Source organism: Antrostomus carolinensis, unplaced genomic scaffold, assembly GCF_000700745.2.
Source record: "Antrostomus carolinensis isolate BGI_N321 unplaced genomic scaffold, ASM70074v2 scaffold8842, whole genome shotgun sequence".
NCBI classification, from domain to species: Eukaryota; Metazoa; Chordata; class Aves; order Caprimulgiformes; family Caprimulgidae; genus Antrostomus; species Antrostomus carolinensis.
Genome location: NW_010301552.1, coordinates 1,830 through 21,801, shown reverse-complemented (window position 1 = coordinate 21,801; position 19,972 = coordinate 1,830). Strand labels below are relative to the sequence as shown.

At 41.6% G+C, this 19,972-nt stretch overlaps 1 protein-coding gene across 1 annotated transcript in view; it reads right to left on the bottom strand.

The window, feature by feature from the left end:
* PRKCQ (protein kinase C theta) overlaps positions 1–19,689 on the bottom strand; it is a gene marked incomplete at its 3' end in the record, with an annotated part of 32,720 nt that extends 13,031 nt beyond the window's left edge. Inside the window, 11 exon segments of the mRNA XM_010163499.1 lie at positions 2,356–2,534; positions 4,501–4,624; positions 5,919–6,028; positions 6,731–6,860; positions 7,936–8,021; positions 8,119–8,150; positions 8,650–8,812; positions 11,065–11,125; positions 12,948–13,147; positions 18,287–18,412; positions 19,578–19,689. Of these exon segments, the coding sequence (XP_010161801.1) occupies positions 2,356–2,534; positions 4,501–4,624; positions 5,919–6,028; positions 6,731–6,860; positions 7,936–8,021; positions 8,119–8,150; positions 8,650–8,812; positions 11,065–11,125; positions 12,948–13,147; positions 18,287–18,404 (1,203 nt within the window).
* Positions 19,690–19,972: the final 283 nt, after the last annotated feature.

The following is a 19,972-nucleotide window of genomic DNA, read 5'->3' as shown; positions in this document are numbered from 1 at the left end:
GCTGATGTTTTTATAGACTTTGAGTTTGCTCCCCACACCCAGAATAGTTTTATGTAGCTGAACTCTGGGGAAGGATGAGAAGGTCTTGGCAATTACAGGAGCAGGGGCTACATGCCCATATGGACAGGACATGTCAGAGAGCCAAACACTTCTGATAACAGAAACCATCTTTATGCAAATGCTCATGAGAGACATTTCCTGTTTTCTGACTTTAAATAAGAAAACATAGAATATTGCTTTGTCAACATGTGAAATGCAAATGCTCTGCACCAGAACCTCAGCAGGTGTAAATTGATGTCTACCAGTAATTAGACTGATCTATATCAGATGTGACTTTCTCCCCTTTCTCCCAGTTAGCAGGAGGCCTGGGTAGACAGGCTGGGTCTCCTGTGTTTCTGCAGAACTTCATCTCTGAGAAGACCAAAACACATCCCAGGGGAGTTAGGACCTTAATCTGTTTTTATGGGCAGGAAAACAGACACAGAGCAGCAGTGAAGATTTTTCTAGAGACCATAGAGCAAAGAAGTCTCTGCTGGAAGGCACTGCCAGTCCCAATCTTTACACTAACAGTCTGCCGACACTCATGGACTGGATAAATATGTAAGATTTATCAAAGAGGTCTTTGAAGTTCTCCATCAGACACTATGTACTGAGTAAGCTCAGACATGTTTTAGCCCTGACAAAAGTTTTATTTACCCTTTTGGCTACTGCTGCATTTCACTTTGTAGCACTAGACAGAAAGTAGAGCCTAGAGCCTCCCTCTGTCTCTGCAGTGAATGACCAGAAATGCTAACAGTGCTGATGCTGCAGGCACCCTTTTAGCCCCATTTTTGTGCAGGGCACGGCTCTCCTGGGGAAACTGGGGAACACAGTATATTTGTGACTTGTGCTGTGATTTCCAAGGTGCAGGTAGGCAATGATAGACCTCATACAAAGGGGTCTTCCTCACGAGTCTGGCCCTCAACCTCCCTGGTCCATGCAGAGCTGGAGAGACCCGTCAGGCACCAAGATCTGCACACCCTATCCCTTCTATGGGGAAGTGAATCTCACTCCAAGCAAATAAGGAGTAACACCTACACAGGAAACTTGTGGGTGACATCTGTTGCAGAAGAGCATGAAGTAGCCCATCCTCTCCACACCCACATGGTGCACTGCAGAGAGTTGTAAATGGTTGCAAGGCTGGAGAGTCTATGTTAACACAGGGGACTGGAGAAAGGTATAGAATCTGCTTCTGTGGAGGTATTCAGGACTTGATAAGCCTCTGAGCAACCTCATCTGATTAGACCTGTTTTAATCAGCAGGTTAGATTAGATAACATCCAAAGGCCCCTTCCTTCCAATGTAAATGTTTCTGTAATATCTATTCTTTTGAGGCCAGGTTAGTCTGGGCTGTGGAGTTTGGGGTTTTTTGGATTAGCTCTGACTCAGATACCTCAGCTCTGCTTCCCAGGCAAAGTGCAGACATGCCAAGTGTTTTCGAGTATGGAAAACCAACACAGCAAATATTTCACCAGTTTAAGAATTGGCTGCAGCAATTCCTCCAGCTCACTTAGCAGGCAAAAAGCAGCCCTTCTTTTAAGGCACAGTCCCCACTTTGGAAAGGTTTGGGATCTGAGCAATGTGATACATAGTGATATACATTGTCCTTATTGATCTCCTTATTGGCTGTGAAAACACAATGGTGAGTTCCTCTGAAATCACTTCATGCAGCTCTCTGCTGGCACTGGGTAATATGAATCCCCTTCCAGGGGACATCTGCAAGAAGAAGGAACAATCTACAATTCATCAGGATTAATGAATCCACTGAAAACAGGTGGTTCTTGTTTCAGAAGCACCAATTCTTGGCTGTTGCAAAATTTGCTTTATGCTCCAGCACAAATCAGAGCTGGGAAAGAGCAGTTAGCATTCCCAGCTGGAGACCTGCTGCTCTGGAGAGGAGAGGTGATCCACAGTCAACTTTTCAACTAATGTTTCCGCCTCCCTCTGAGCTTGCTCAGCTAATCTGTCAGGAGAAGCTGCAGGAATGGGGACAGCACAGAGATCTTTCCCATCAGCTCTCTGTGGATGTCCAAGGTCATGTCAACCTGCACAGAAGAGGACATCACAGCTTTACTCAGCTGATTTAGTCTCCTGTTACCAGCACTCCTGAGACAGCAACTAATGGGGCAGAAGGAAGGGCAAGGAGGATCTTTGTCTTAAGCAAGAAGACCAGGTTCAAGACTCAGCCATCCCAGAGCAAGGGATGATAGGCTTGGAGATGCTGTTTCCTAAGTGGCCTTCAAACCACATGGTATTTAGTGCCATAATAAGAAATATGCAGATCTGTTCAGTGGTGTCTCTGTCCCCTAGTGCTTACCTTGCCAAAACTGCCCTTCCCCAGCATCTTGTGCAGGACAAAATCTTCGATGGTTAGTTTTAGCTGCACTTGGTGCTTTTGCTGCTCCTGGGGCTGATCTCCTCCCAAGTCTGACTCTATTAGAGACTCTCCCTTCACTGTGCCCTCCACCGGAGTCTCCCAGGAGATGCCCTGAGGCTCTGAAACACACATCGAAGCATTCAAATAAACCCCTGGAAATGAGCAGAAAATCCCCAGAACACTTAGAGGTATTGTGCTTAGAGTTTTAAAAGGGTATTTCAAATAAATGGAGACGTGGTGGCCAAAGCCACTAAGTAGATTGGCTCTCCTCCCACATTTCTTTCTCTCCAGAGGACATTTTACTCCAGTGTAACTCTACATTCTTCAGTGGCATTACTCCCACTTTACAAACTCCTTCATCTGTGTTTCTGGTTTACGGCAGCAAAATCTCAATTTCTGGATGCCCGTGTTCTTCATTCCTTCTTGTTGGTTGCCATTATTATGTGGTCCCATTTTTTCAAGACTCTTGGCAAAGCTAACATGTGAAAAATATGGGACAGCATTTTCATACTGGGTCCCTACTTGGAATGTGGAGCTCTGATCAAGTACTTCAGCTGTCCTGAAGAAACTCAGAGTTTCTTCAATACTCCATTCACTTGGATGTACATGAACTTCTAAGAGACCCTGTCGCTTACTGGATTTATCCCATGCACTCAAATGCACATTTGCTGCACTGTCCTAAGTTGCTGAACAGTAAGAACACTACTCAGCAAAGAGACCCACATATAAACCAGATGTGAAACCATCCGAGGCTTTACTGATTCACATCACCACAGTTAGTTCTACTTGTAGAAAAGAAAGAAAATATGCACAGATAGTGACATCATTTATTTCCCCTTGTGGGCCACAGGGAACTGTCTCCTTAGCTCACATGGTACTTAGAGACTTGATAGCCCACTGTTGCACAGAATCAGACCCAGAGCACTGGTATAATGTGGCTCTGCCTTGCTTTAATCAGTACTTTCTGACATTTTGCTCTAGGTTCAATTTTCAGGATACTATCTCCACACAGGGGAGCACTAACTTTCATTGAGAAAGTAGATGATGGTGGGTACTGGGCTCTCAGCTTGACCCTTGGTTAGGGTTGGAGCTGAGGACCCACTGTCCCAGATCTTGCTAGGTTTAACTATTGATTCATTTGTACTTTTATTTTTTCCCTCCCCTTTCTGTTAGGTGCATTCTAAGGTTTGAGGGAGCTAGAAGAACATTGTGTCAGTGCCATCAAAGGTCTGCTGCAGTTACAATTCTTGGAGGGGTACCATGAACCATGAAGCTGGCAGGGTCTTAAAATGACCTTTTAAGTGGGCCACGTGTATCTAATGAAAGATAGTGACATTTTTGCTCCTAAAATTCAGAGATCTCTGATGCACAAAGCAGACAAACAAGGCATCTCCCCAGGAGACTGTAATTTTAATTTCTGACCCCTGAGCCCCCAATAGCTTTGTCCGAGGTCTCCTAATCAACTCTATTCCCCAATTTCTCATTCACCTTCCTAAATGTCTGCTCTCGTAGCTATGATCAGCTCCTGGGTGAATGAAGCGGGGTTCTGTCAATGATTTTCAAAGGTATTGGATGTTAAACCTTATGCAAAAATCTGAAATCAGAAAAAGAATTGACCGAGGTGATCAGAAGGACTCCAAACCTCCTGTTTAGAGCTTGGTTTCTCTTTTAACGTTCCCAGATATTACAGTCTATGAGTCCCAGGAGGGGAATAAACACATTATTGCCAGTGTAGGTACCACATGTGCTGAAGTAGTGGGTCAGAAAGAGAGTTTAGGGGTTAGCTGAATGAATGGTGATTGGTCTCTCATGTTTCCAGAGGTTGGGATGGCATGAGGGAGTTGCAGGTTTATAGAGAAGAAAGGAACCAGGTTGGGATCTGGGGTATCTGCCATGCCCGAGTGATGTGGCTGGGAAAATTTGCTGATATCCTGGGATGAGAAAGGATATGTCTTGCTCTAGGCTGGAAAGATGCGTGGAAGATTCACTGGCTATTAAATTCCCCACCCTTGCCACTTCCACCTAACCATGCACAAAACAAATAATTATCAAAGCCTGCTGTTCCATATCACGAGGGGAAACTACCTTTTTTTCCTGCTGTAGATGTTGGCAATGTCTGAAGTGGTGTTACCTCCTTCACAGGAACAGGGAACCCGATTTCAAGAGGTCCATCCCTGGAGATCTGTTCAGTGTCACGCTGACATCGAGCCTGGATTACAGAAAACAGCAAATTGCTTGAGACACATGTTCTGAGCTTATGCACATATTCTATGAGACAAAAGCATGAAAGAGAAATCCTTTGAGGGTTACTAAACACTAAAACTCCAGCTATGTCTCAAAAAATCCCCAAAGCCTAAATTTATGGAGATTAGAAAAATTTTGGGGAACGTACCCAGCGTTTGCCCTCTTCAACCTCTCAGTGGTGACTCAAAGTACACAGTGCAAGAAGAAGTAAAGAGAGGGTAGGTAGGAAATAGAGAAGTAAGAGCAAAAACCCCCCTCTTCTTTGGAGGTTTGACAGCACTATCTATTGCATAAAGGTGAGAAATATGCAGAGCTAAACCTCAGGAAGGTATAGACACAAAACCACCTGCTGTATGGATTAAGGTGTTGCCTTGGAATACTTGAGGAACCTAAATATGGAGGACTGGGCACCTACAGATTTTATCCCTCTCTAAGGTTATTCAAGAGCTGAGAGGTGTCCTAACAATCCTGATTTTGAACTAGCATCCCTAAAATCTTTTATGTTTTGGGCTTGTGACAAGCTATTTTTCCTTCTTTTTAGTTCAGTTTTCTGTGTTCATACACTGTTTATATGACAGTAGTATCCAGATCCTCTACCCAGGGCCCATGTCTGTTCAGGAGGGTTCCTGCTCTGGGGGGTTTGCTTCCAAACAGATCAGAAAGTCCCATGAGAAACTGCTAAGTGACAACCATATAGCAAGGTAGTGACAACCATATAGCAAGGTAGTGTCAGCAAACGGACCAAACCAAGTTCCTCTCACTCTTCCTTGGACCCTCTTACACAATCTCTGTTATGAACATAATGTGACTACAACTGTACTGAATCAAGGTAAGAGTCCATCCAGGCCCTGCCCTGTCTGCAATGGAGGTCAAGTAGGTACCACATAAAGATATAAAAAGAGTGTAGGCATGCAAAGTCTCCTCAGAATATTCTTCCTATCTCCAGAGATATGCTCAGAGATTTCCTGATTCTAAGGCAGTGTTTTTCTATTAACAGAATTAATTATTCTATTAATCTTGAATGGATTTCTCTTCCATGAGCACTGAAGATTGTCACTTGAACCCATGAATACTTTTGGCCTCCAAAAATTGCTGTGATGAGTTTAATTACCTATTCCATGAAGGACCCATTTCCTACTCTTTGCTTTGAATTTGTTCCTCACAGTGCTCCACTCAATGCCCTTATTTCTTGCACTGAACCAAACATTGAATAAGTGATTCTTCTTTCTCCAGGTGACTCACAGCTTTAAAGTATTTACCTGCTGGGTGCTCTCTATCATTGCCAGAGCTTCAGCCATTAGTTTCTGGTTAACTCCGCAGAGGTTTGCTACTTTTGTCTGGCACTTGTGATGGACATTCATGCCACATGCTGAAAGAAAGAACAAGAGGTGTCAGGATAACAGAGGACAGCTAGGCTGTAAGTGTTTGACATCAATTTCAGCATGAACATGGGCTGCCTTTGTCCAAGGGCAGAGATCAGCAACATAAACAGCTCAAAGCCAGGACACCATTTATGACTCATGAGATGGCACTCAGGTTATTTTTTGGTTCTCTATGGAGACAAAGATTTTTTATATTTTCTTCTGGGCAGAAGGTTGTATTTCCACATCCATCAGCCTTTGCAGATACAGGCTACCAATACTCCACAGTCTATCAGCCCAGATATAAACCATAACCACAGAACAGGATCTCCCCATTGGTATGGGATTATGAAGATTGTGAAATGCCTTGGGTCTGTCTGATAGTTGAAGTGGAGCATGAAAATCTATACTAGGAGTGATTTTGGAAGATCAAAGGTGGGCACTGAGATGTTCTTTGCCTCTCTAGGAAGTGAACATTCAGCCTCGTGGACCACATATCTTTCTATATGCTGACAGTGATCCTCCTCCTTGAAGAATGATTCTCCTCGAAGAACGGTCCCCTTGACCACTCCTTCACCAACCTGGATGTCATCTGATACAGATCTCATAGAGAAATGTAATAAATGAGATTTGTCTCTTTAGATGGCAACTCTCTAAAGACAACATCCCAAACCCACACTCAGCTTGTGCCACTTAGACCAGGAACTCACCATCACACTTCAATCCTTGCCGTGCAAGGCCCCAGAGGAGTGTGCCGCAGTGCTCACAGAAAGTTGGGCTCTTGTAATTGTAGACTTTGAAGCGGTGAGGCATGTCGATCTTAAACCTCTCTTTATGGAACTGCAAGAGAAAAGTTGTGTTGGCAATTTAACTCTCTCGACCTCAGCTCTGCATGAAAAACCAACAGCCCCCAGGCTTGTGCCACAGAAGATGGGATGTCTACTGCCCTTTTATCCTTGGGTATGACCATCAAGAAAAAAACTATATATAACTATAATTCAGATATACAAATCCAAATATTGATACACAATTTCTGTGCAATTCAGTAGAAATTGGGTAATTTAATCCCTGGGCTTGATTTATCTGACCAGACGGCTGCTTGCATCTCAGCTATGCCACAGACTCCCTTAACGCTCACTGGAAAAACAGGGGTACTTCCAAAAATTACTAATCCCATCCTGAAATGGATGTCAACATATGTTGTCACAAATCATTCTTTGGAAGAACCTATTTTTTTTTCTTTTAGTATATAGGGAGTCAAAGGTGATGATAAAGTTGGGTACATCTACTCTGCAGATGTCAGAAGACAGGTGAGATGAATCACAGCTCTAACGACTGTAAAAGGAGAACAGGAGCCAGGGTGGGACTGGAAGCAAACAGAAACTGTGGGAAACAATTAAGTAAAAGTGAATACTTCTATCAAGAGTTAAAGTTCCACTTTTGCCCACCAAAAAAGAAAGTTTATTATACAACTTATATGAGAATAATAAAATAAATAATAGTAGAGGTGCTAGATCTTCCACTGACTGTGGAAATCTCAGATAACACAGAGTAGGATGTTAAAGTACGCTCTGAAAATTTAGTATGATGTCCTGCCTAACATCAGATAGTGAAGAATTTTGTCCAGTAAATCTCCACCTCATGACCATGACTTCCCTCTGTGTTACACTTCGTACATTAAACAAATGTCAGTCCTGATTCAGCAACTGCTTATTCAGCGGCTGCATTTGAGTAAAGCACAAGTAGGAGGTAATGAAACCACTGGGAACGTAAAAAAACAAAGGGCACAGATCAGATCACACAGCTTTTAGTTCAGTAGCACCTTTTGCTTTATCAAAAGTTGTTTTACAGCGATGTATGAGAGATCTGAATGATGCTCATGTTTTTTTAAAAGCAGTCAAATAATAATACATACCATAGTTTCTCTGCTATTGATTGCTGATCCTGTACACTTGGCTATTACTTTATCAATGCACTTCTTATGAATGGCAGCGTTACATTCTGAAAGAACAGGTGTGTCACAGTGTTAATAAAAAATGTCTTTAAGAAAAGATCAAATAAAAAATGATAGTAACAAAATAAAAAAAAAGTTTCTTACGTCTGCATTGATAGCCTTGTTTATTTAGACCCCTGAAATAAACAGAGAAATGGTTAATTCTGAATTTTCTGAAAGACTCCACAGAAGGAAGGAGAGCAACATTTATGAAAGGAACAGAGTAAAACAGTTTTGCTTTTTAACAATCTTTACAGAGCTTCTCTAATCTAAATATCTTCATTCAATCTAACCGTGGAGTGATTCCCTGTGGTTTTCACAGCCTTTTAGCACATATTTACATTCTGAATTGCACAATATCCAAATAGCAAACTAGGCTAATGAGAAATGTTGGAGCATTTGGTCAAAGACAAAAATTTTTATAAAAAATAAACTAAAAATTGAAGGTAATTTTCACAGTTGCAGTTACAACTGTAAATCACGTCCTTGAAGTGATTAATAACCCTACATGTAAGATGCCAAGGGTCCAGTCCTGCTGCCTTTACTGACAGGGAGCACAGCTTCTCTCTTTGCTGGAGAAGCAGAGCTGGTCCCTAGGGTTAAAAGGAGAAAATATATAAATCTGTTTTCATTTACCATACAAACTCATGACAGACAGAGCAGAAGGTGGGTTGTGGAAAGAAGGTGGCCGTGAACTCGTGACACTTGACATTATGGATTTTGGCTTGTTTGATGGCCCCCCTGCGCTGGTGCAAGGAGAAAAAACCTTCAGTCTCACAGTCAGCCAGGTCCTTTGCATCTGAGGGGAAGGGAAACAAAATTTATTAAGGTACCCTGTCCTGATCAGGCACCTTGAGAAAATGCATCTCACAAAATATTAAGTGACTGAAGCTGGTGATTCACTCATGGGAATGAATATTTGTAAGAAATACCATTTTCTGAAACCCACACAAGATTTGTTTGGATGGTTTTTCATCTATCATTCCTACAGGGACACTAAAATTACTTTAAACTTGGGACTCTGAGCTTTCTTGAATATTCATAATGCTGCTCTTGAAATCTAGACCAGAAATTTCCCAAGAAGAGATAATTTGTAGTTAAACGTAAAATTCTAACTTTACATAGCACTGAAGAATCATGCCCTAAAAAAGATGAAATTAGATAAAAAATAATAATAACCTATATATTCACACAAACACACATGCCTAAATATAAACTGAAAGAGGGTAGGTTTAGATTAGATATTAGGAAGAAGTTCTTCACTGTGAGGGTGGTCAGACACTGGAACAGGTTGCCCAGGGAAGTTGTAGATGCTCCTCCCTGGAAGTGTTTAAGGCCAGGTTGGATGAGGCTTTGAGCAACCTGGTCTAGTGGAAGATGTCCCTGCTGATGGCAGGGGGGTTGGAACTAGATGATCTTTAAGGTCCCTTCCAGTCCTAACCATTCTATGATTCTATGACTCTATGTATATATTTGGGTATTTAACTGAATCCTTTATGTGTGCATGTACATGTGTACATGAGTAAGCACATATGTATGTTCCTAGGATGTTCTTTTTCTTGTTATTTTTCCAAGCCAACAATTTATTTCTTGTTTGCTGTGTCCATGTTGTTATTCACAGTTCACATTTAAATTTTTTAGAACAAGAAACAAACCAATTCTGACTACACATGCATACACACACGTGAACTTATATATGTGCTTGTGTCTACAAATTTAGATATCACAGAATCATAGAATGGTTTGGGTTGGAAGGGACCTTAAAGATCATCTAATTCCAACCCCCGCTGCTGTGGACAGGGTTGCCAACTACTAGGTCAGGACCTCATCCAACCTGGCCTTGAATGTCTCCAGCGAGGGGGCATCTACAACTTCTCTGGGCAACCTGTTCTAGTGTCTCACCACCCTCTGGGTGAAAAATTTCCTCCTAATATCTAACCTAAATCTCCCCTATCTTAGTTTAAAACCATTTCCCCTTGCCCTATCACTATCTGCCCATGTCAAAAGTCGCTCTAATGCACACAATATCTCGCTCTCAATCTCTGTTTTGTTTTACTTGTGCATTACACAGCAAGTTACATAGGTATTCTGTGGAAAACAGCCCCCTCTGTGATCTGATGCTGATCTTGCTATTTGTAATACAAACACAACTTGCATTTTCTATGCTTTGGCCTCTGATATCTTATACAAGGAGGCAACAAAAATCTGTTCTATATGAAAGGTAGGAATGGATGAAGAAAATATCAGTATGGACATGCTATTAGCTGCTTTCAGTACTTCTGTTTTTTTAAATGGAAAGTCCTTCTAGATATCTATACCTTACAGCTTCACCTCACATCTGAGGGTGTGAGAATTTTGGCATCAAAGACAGCAGAATAAAAATGAGCATTTGGATTGCAACTCATTTTCTTCCACAAAGTAAAATGCATCTCACATGGACATCAAACTCTGCAGGTGGGATCTGGTTCCCAGTGAAGACACTAAATGACGGTGTGTCCCCTACCCAGGTGACTAAGCTGCTGCCTGGAGGTCTAGCTGGAGCAGGTGATGGAGCCCAGCGAATTACTCAGCTCACCTTGCAGCAGAAACCTGCATTTGATCAGATGAATCACTCTCTAGGTTCTTTTGCCTAGATTGCTTTTGATCTTGAAAGCCCAGCTAACAAGTATACTCGGGTGTTGCCAAACATAAACTGGTTTACATCTGCATTATAATGCACACCATGGTACGTTACATGTATACATACAAGTAAAATATTTTCAGAGGGAGGTGATTCTTTGTGTCTATTGTGTCTTGCTTAGTGTAATGATAAAATCTACCACGTTAGTGGTAAAACAGCCAAAAATCTGCCTTGCAAATCACAGAGGAACAGTCAATCGTCATCACCAACATACAATAAAAATTGCTTTACTGGAGTGTTCATTTCAAACTGTTATGATAGTTCCTATGAATAAAGCAATAATAACATAGGCACTGATTTCAGCGAAGACACCACTTCTGCCCCACATAACCAGAAATCACATCTATTGATTAACAAACAAAATCACTTACCACTTATTTCCAGGAAGTATCTTGCATTCATCAGCATTCTCCCTTGAGGTTTCAGTTCTAGCTGGTTGAGATAAGTGAAAAACAAGAAAAAAAGACCAGTGCAATGACTAAACAGTAATTCAAAGAAGCAACAATCATTTCAGATGACTCAAGTTATCTCCTTTTCCCAGTGGGAACTGATGAATGCCAATGAATGCTAATTTTTTGGTTGCTCATACCCATATGTGGTAGGGTAGGAGCAACTAGAGAGGGAGAACACTAGATAACCTCTTATCAAACACTCAGAACAACATGATTGAAGATATAAATGTGACTAAACCACAGAAGCTGTAGGCAGGTTTTTAGACACCAGCTCATGACAAGCTCTATCTGTATAGAAAACTTGTCATTCCTAGAGGATCCTGTGAGAGAGAAGTAGAAGCACCTCAAAAAACTCAGCCAACTTCACAAAGGTACTTAAAAGATGCTGAAACCTTTTAGACACTTGGTTCTGCAAGTCTAACTTCCATTATAGCCAATATGAGTGATGCTACAGGCTTACTCAGGTGGTTTTTGGGTCTTCCCATTTGACCTGGAAATTCTCACCTATCTGAACCTCTGTCCATAGGTGCCTTTGTATAAATCTTGATCCACTTGCCTAGGAATAAAACCTACATCCAAGGATTTCTTCAGCCTAAGAACCACAACAGTGCCTTTCCTACCCACCTCCAGCACAGCCTGAGCAAGTTTACCTGTCTACCTTCCAGGTGAAACAGTGCCCTTAACACAGAAAAGTGAGAAAAATGCTACTCTCTCTCCTCATCCTCAGGATGAGACATGTGGGACCATCTTCCACAGGTTCTAACTTGTATCGAGCAGTGAGTGGAAATAAGATCTCAGGAGGTGCTACCAGGCTGGGACACAACAGGACCAGGGTCTCCCAAGTCCACTTGACTTCAGGTCTGCTACCCTTGCTGCAAGCAAGTAGAATCCCAGACTATGTGTCTTTCCTCCTCATCAAGTTATTGCCTCTCCATGGTTTTGAAGCCTGGGGTTGGAGTCATGCTGAGCAGAGCTTTTTTGGTTTCTTTTGGTTTTCAGTTCCATCCCTTCAATTCCTTCCAAGTCATGTGTTAAATGTGCAAATCTCTACCAAATCTTGCTCTTAGGTCTGTTAAGTGACCAAGGCCTTTTTGACTTTTCTACTCTCTGCATAACACAAGCAGCCTAGCCTGAGAACTGGCATGAAAAATAACCTAAAAATTTCAGGAAATCAGTTGGTCTCCAAATGTCTGTCCATTTTATTTTTACTTATGGAAAGGCTACCGAATACTACACGTTAAAGACTGTTATCAAGAACTTTCTTGCTTGGACTGCTAGGGAACACAACCTTACATTTAACATCCTTATGAAGACTGCTACTTCAAATTTACTCCACTATAACTCCAGTGATTTTAAAGGAGTTCCTCTGACTTAACTCTGAAGTCAGGCAGCTGTGAATCAGTTACTTGATATTAGATTAAATTTTTAAAGCTGTTTCCCCAGAGCACATAAAATAATTCACATTTAGCCACTTATATTACCATTTGTCCCCAGTAGGTTTCCTAAGCAAAGATTAATATGTGGGCATGGCTCACCTGAACCAGAATCGTTGCTAACAGAGGACATATGTTTCAATATAACAGCAGCAGGAAATATAAATGTGCCATGCTCTTTTTTTCTGATATGCATGGAAGTCTATCCTTCAGGTCATACTCAAGAAAATTCAAAACATGATTCCTTGCATGGCAGCCAGTTCCTGCTGCCTTGCTGGTTACAGTCACAGCCTGGCATGGACACAAGGCATTCCCCTACCCCAAAGCAACTCCTCATCACAGCCTGCAAGAGGACATAACGATGCTCACCCATATCTCTGTCTTCCCATTGCTCTTTTTGCACCTCTCTGCCAGCACCTTGAGTTCCACTGTGGTCTCTGAAACCATCTCAGCACTTTTGTCCTTGACGACGATGTGCATGACTCTGCCGTTGTTGATGTGAGCATCAAAAGTGCTGTTCCAGGGTGGGTACATGGTGGGCTTCTTCTGCACATACACTTGGCCATTTTCTGTCAACAAGAAGTAGTTTGGATTGACTGGACTTACTTCCCATCTGCACTAAGGCTACCACTCTACAGTCCCTGAGACATATCTGTATTACTTACCCACTTTATTGTCTCTCTCCAGGCAGGGCATGTAACAGTTCATGTCAGAGTGTTTTACAGGGTTATTTTATGAAGTGAAACCTAAGATGGGATTCATGTCACTTAACTTTAGGTGACTACAATGTGTATGCCCATATCTGAGCTGTTTGAACACTGGGTCCATTCAGAGCTAGTGAAGAGAATATGATCAGTATAAATCAATGGAGTTAGGGTGTATTCATTTGACCAAATGCAGATATCTACCTTAGAAAAGATAATTTCCACCCTTGACTCCATTAATTCTACTGAGTAGATCTCAAATGTAAACTTTGACACCACAGAAACCCACTTCTAATCAGGTGAATCTCACCACAGATAACCAGCTACATGTATCATCTGTCCCATGGCAATGCAAAATGAAACAGGTTCCCTTCAAACCCCCCAAAAGTTGGATGTACTTTATGATTTAAGTTCAACTGGCGCACATGTCCAGTCAGTTCCTACGTCTCAGCTAACTCAGGGATGTTAATATATGAACTGCCTTGCAGACCTGCAACCACATCCACAACAGTATAGAATTTTCAACCTACCAAACTCTTCCTGCACCTCTTCCTCATGCATTAATTCCTCTTCCTTCACAACAGACACATCTCAAAATGGTGAAGGGTATCTCTGAGGCTTAGCATTAGCTTGCAGAGAGTTATCTCTAGTTAGTTCTCTCTGAAAAGAGTCTCAGCCAGCTTTATTTATTTCATACAACCCATTTTATTTCATATAGCCCTGTAAAAGTCTTGGACACTTACTCAAGGTAAATTCTATTTTACAGTTACCCTCTGCAAATTTTCAACTCATGAAATGTCAAAGCTAGAGGAATAAGAGAATAAAAAGCAGTTGTGTGAGCAGCAGACCTGTGACTCCTGTCTCCTAAAGACCCTGCTCCTATTTCCAACAATCCCAGTCTTTCCCTCATCCCGTCCAGCTGGAAAAGCACATGCAGCCAACAGCATGGAACATGGAACATGCTGAAGAAAATATTTCCCTAGAGGAGAGGACTAATTCCTCTGGTCACTTTTCATTTACACACTTTCAGGATGGATTAAAACTGGTAAACAAACTCCAAAGATATTGGAGGCAGGAGAGAAGGAGAAAAAAGGAAAGTGACTCCTGATTGTGTAATATTCATCTCTGGAAATGAAAGAATATTTATTGAGGAGAGAACAAATATCAGGGCTGTGAGATTATAACAAAAATTTCCCTTCACCACCCCTTACACTGATTTCCTACAAAAGGAGAAATAACTGCCAGAGCCATTAGGCAGATCTAAATTGAGAAAGTAGTGTCCTAAGGAGAGACATGAGGGATTCTGCAACCAGTACTGAATTGCTGAAATTTAACTCCACGACCCAACACCCAGCTCGCACTTGGTTCAATCGCATAAACTTAATTCTAGCTGCAGTCCACTCTGACCACCAGCACTGCTTTGCATTGCAAAACTGAGTGGAGATCATTCCTGGAGTGTAAAATCACTTCTCACACTTGTCCTGCCCGCTATGACAAGTGACTATGCAGCTAAATCTTGGGTTCAAATTCAGTTTCCCCAAAGTTTAGAGCAGTCTAAGGTGAATCCAACTCTATCAGTGAAGCGAGGTTGACTTTTCACATATGCAGATTTAGACAATCATATTCTGAGCTCATTGTCTGCGGGCTTAATTCATTCCCATCAAGCTCAAAAATATATATTCAATGTACTCTTTCAACAAAAGCAGACAAAATGAGACATAAAAATGAGACGTAAATTTCCCAGCATCGTGGAGAACAGAAATCTCAGTAAGGGCCGTTATTTCTTTGCTACATCAGTGAAACTCCATGGGTGTGAAACACAGCGCTTGCAAAACAAATGCTTTCATTTGCATTGCGCTCTAAAACATACAGCTTAAATCAACAGACCCTGGAATGTGAATGAACTGGCCAATATATAGGATCAGACAGTCACCCCTGCTGATGCCTGTGGAATTCTGCCAGGGATTAACCTGAAAAATAAAATAGCAACTGTCTTTGCTGGGCAGCAGCTTCCACTGTAGCTGGGAGCAATTTTCCTGGAGGCTCGCTGAGTTCAAACACAGAGCAGGATATTTCACAAAGCAAATGTCACCAAGACAGGTGGTGAAATGACACCAGGCTGGGTGGCTCATGAAGGCAGAAGCTGTTTTTAAAGGGCAGATTTTTTTATACCTCAGAGGCACCTAGGATCTCTGAAACGGTTTGTTGTCAGTAAAGAATTGCTATAACACTTCTAACTATATGGAGGCTTTTAAAAAAAAAAAAAAAAGTTTATATCATAAAATACCAGGATCTCTTTTACAAAATTAACAAGTGGGAAAAAAAAAATTGGCTTAATATCTTTCCTGAGCTTGTGAAATTTCTTAGGGTGCCCTTGTTGTGACACCGTGGTGTCCACCGATGATGTGCATTATTCTCAGACCCTTGGAGTGCTCTGTCCCAATGGCTTGTTCGTCACGGCTGGTTGACAAGGGACAGCCTTTGGCATGAACCCAAAGGTAGACTCAAGCTCCCTTTCTGGGGGAACCAAACAGATCTATCATCTACCAATGCTTCATTTGCAAAAAAAGAACCTCCCTCTAAAAAAACCTTCCACCTTCTCACACTTCACTAACGGTACACGTGGTATATATCCAGTTCTTAACAGGACAAAAGTTGGAGCAGAGTCATCTACCAAAACAGTTCTAGCACAGAGCTTGTAGAGATTTGGGTCTGGATATGTCCTGGATTCAGCTCCAGGTTTAGGCACCTCCTGCCCTGCATTATGCACTCACTGCTATATAGCAACCATTTGCCCTGAAGAAATCTTAATGGTTGTGTGTCAGAGCACAAGGTTGGGAGTCTAGAAAACATCTCTTACCACCTTTGCAGCTGATTCACTCCTGCTCCTTGGACATGCCACTTTAGCCAAAATTTGCATACCAAATATACTCAGCTGATGTTTGTCCTGAGACCTTCATCATCTTTTGCCTTCTCTAAGCCTGAGGATGGTCAAGTTGAGAGCATTTCTGGCATTTACAGTCGGGCTTATCTCACTGAACATCAGGCGTGCGTGCCTGAGTTGACTGACTGTCTAAATTGCCCTCGGAGTCAGTGGGGAGCACTGGACTTTACTAGGATGTGATTCATCAGACCCATTATGGATGTCTTCCTCAAGATGAGATGAATCCCACCACGGAAAGCCCTGTTTGTTCCCCTGGGCTATAACACAAAGGCAGCTGACTTGCTCAGATATCAATATCCTTGCAGAAGACTGGAATTATAGGGGAGATGGATCCTGCCATGGCCTCATGTTGTCTTAGTCACCTTAAGGCAAGGTTAGCCATATAGATATTTAGACACCCTCCACCAGCAGCAGATTAATGCCTCCCAAGGGTGACTCAACCTACCCTAAGAAGGGAGTCTGAGATGAATCAGACTGCTGTTATCACTGGCATGACGAGGAGTCCCCCTTGGTGCCCCACCATGCTCTGAGCAATGGCTAGGCAAGTGTGATTACACCCCAGCAAATAGAAATCTTCTAATAGAAGGATGTAATTTTTCCTATATTCAGTCCTCACTAATGCAGAAAAGTTCCCCCAAGCACATTTATTATTATTAATAATAATAATTATTATTATTATTATTACTACTACTACTATAATAATAATTGTGATTATTGACTCTCAGGAGCACAAAAATTACATCCCTTAGTACATTCTTGTTTGTAAGATGCCAGAAAATGCTTTCAACTCTGTATAAGAAAAATAAACACCTTTCTGTGGTGACCAAATTGATTTTATTCACTTTTGAACTGATAAGAGACTTCAATTTGAGTTATAGCTTTCAAAGACCTCATTAAACAAACAGCCAAGCCCTGCACAGAGCTGAAATAGGACACATTTTCAGCAAAAAATGAGATCTTAGGGATATCTTGTCATGCAGTATTTTCTTTCCTTTTGAATTTACCAGTCACCACATCTTCCAGAATCATTTAATGTATAATTTAATCCCAGATAAAGTTCAATGTAATAAATGCTGACTCTTTTTTTTAAATCAAACAAATAAACAGGCAAAGGAAAAGTGAAATAATGAATTGTTTTAAAATCCTAAAACTTCTTTTTAAAAAAACAAAACAAAACAAAAACCAACTACTTTAACATCCTCTAGAGGCTAGAGAATGGGGTTTCTGAAGGCATAAAAAGGGATTTTTGAGTTGACTTAATTTTTAAAAGAATCACAGCAGTCAAGTTAGGAATTTATCAAATATTTCAGATAAATAACAGCCAATATGAGGAATTCCCTGACACTGAAGGTCTTGATCTTCATGATTGTGGAAAAGCAAAACTGAAGAACATTTAATCCTCTCACTGGTACTATGTTAATGCAAAAAAACATGTAAGATGTTTTCTCAATGAGGACTTATCAGTGCTGTTCAATCAGGAAAAGCATGCAAAAATCCATATATCCAGACATGGAAAACAGCTTAGCAGGAGGTTTCACTTTCAAACATTTTACATAGCACGGCAATTGCACAGAGAAATTAACTCTCTCTGCAAAGACTGGGACTGTTTGAGAGCTATTTTTTTTTTTTTTTTTAATGGTAGAAGTTGTTGGACCCATCAGTTCCTCAAAAAAAATGTGATAAAAACAGATAGCCCTCCCAGCATATTTCTAGGACACACAGATTTCATCTGTCCGGAGTCTCAGTGACAAACCAACAACTGCTGATAGAAAAGTGAAACCAAATACAGTTCAGCTCGTCTGCTCTGTGACATGCTGTGACCTGTAATTCAGTTGATAATATCCTTAAATCAAAGACATAGACTTGTTAGGCATCATCTTAAAATCAGATTGCATTTCAGGCCGTGCCAAACCCAAACCTGCACTGGGCTGAGACACAAAAGCCCCTTCACAAACCCTTGTAAAGATTTACCAATGTGCTACACACACCAGTAATGACACAGTAAGGTGCACACACGTCTTATAAAAGCTCACATGCATATTTAACACCTCCCCACTTACCTGACTCCACGGCTTCTTTAACCATCACAGCACAGTAAGGGTTAATCACCTCCCCCTGGGATGGCAGGTAAGGGCCACTGTCGTAGTTGGATAAACCAATACGCAGAAAGGGAGACATGACAAGTCCTGTGTCAAACAAAAGACAAGCGATATTTGGGAAGAGTCTAAAAATTCTCTTGGTTTTAACCAGCGCCTTATCTCCGTTGGACAGGGGTACGCCGGCCGTTAGTTATCCATCCAACTGGAGACTCTCTGACTTCCTCCACTGTCTAGCAAGATGATGGACTGACCGTGAGCCACTTAACGTGCGTAAGGTAACGTAACTCAGCTGTGGGCTTAAACGTGTAGCTGAACTCATCACAGGGCTGGAAAGACCCACAACAGCAGCTTTGAGTACCAGTGATTGATGTCAGCCATCAGGAATAAGAACAACAATAAACAGAAGCCAAATTGGGACTTTCTTGGCTGGGATAACCTCTGTTGTAATTTATGTTGAGTTACACGTTCAAGAACCCGAATGCTATGAGAATAGAAAGGGTTTTGGGAATACAAGGCTGTTAGAAGCCTGCAAGCTGAACATGAAACCGTGAAATAACTGTCTGCTATTTATATACAGCGTGGAAATGATCTCAGGCATTCAACTGCCTGGATGCTGACCCATATCCGTAAGTGAAGCTATAAAGAGAAAATTCAGCCCATATGAACCACACTGTGTAGAGAGTGGAGAGAAAAACAAACCAACAAACAAACCAGGATTGCAGGGTAATGTTAAGCACCTGAAATCAGAAACACATAAAATCAAGATGCCAGGAAACACAATAAAGCCTTTGGGTTGATCTTCTCTGTAGGCTCTTTCAGAGCTTCCAGAGAGAAGATTTAGTGAAACCAGACATTATTAACTGCTGTAGCTGGTGCCCATCACTGTGCCATCTGGGCCCAAGAACTAAGATTTACCACCCAAATTTTGTGTCAGATTCTAAGCTTGTCATTCCTAGCTCCTCTTCTAGTCAATGGGGAGGAAGAGGCACTTTTGAATGTGGCTGCAGATGTTTATGTCTTACAGCACCTAAGTTAAAAGACATGAGTCCTATCACCAGCTGTTACCTGCCAACTATATTGACGACAATATATTGTTCAACTACAACAGCAAAAAGTTGAATGACTTATGGTGTAGGATGTAGCCCAAGTCTCTTCTCCTTTTTACACATAAAATGTTCTATCCCAAGGGCAGCTTCTCCAGCCTCACACAGAAAATGATCCAGATTCATTGCTGGAAATGACATTTTCTTACCTGTAAATTATATTTTCCTGACAGACAAGTTCAGTCTCTGGCAAGAGGGGATTCTCTTTTCATCACAGTTGTGGACGACATGGAAAGGATTTTCTCAGCTGAGATAATGACGATAACTGGTTCTCTGTCTGGACTGACTTTAAAATTTGGACTCTCTGTTCAAGGAGACAGGAGGCAAGACCATCAAGGAGAGAGGAAAACTTGAGAAACCAAGATGTAGCCCTTTGCTTGACTGTCTTGTCTCTTACCCAGCAGTGTGGAGTGATGAGTTTCCATCAGCCCCCTCTGCAAAAGTCTAGGGTGACTGTAAAACTCAGAACAACTTTCTGTCAATGCATGGCCAGGTCGCAGCAGATTGTTGTTTTGCTGGTGTCCTGGATATGGTGAGATCTTCT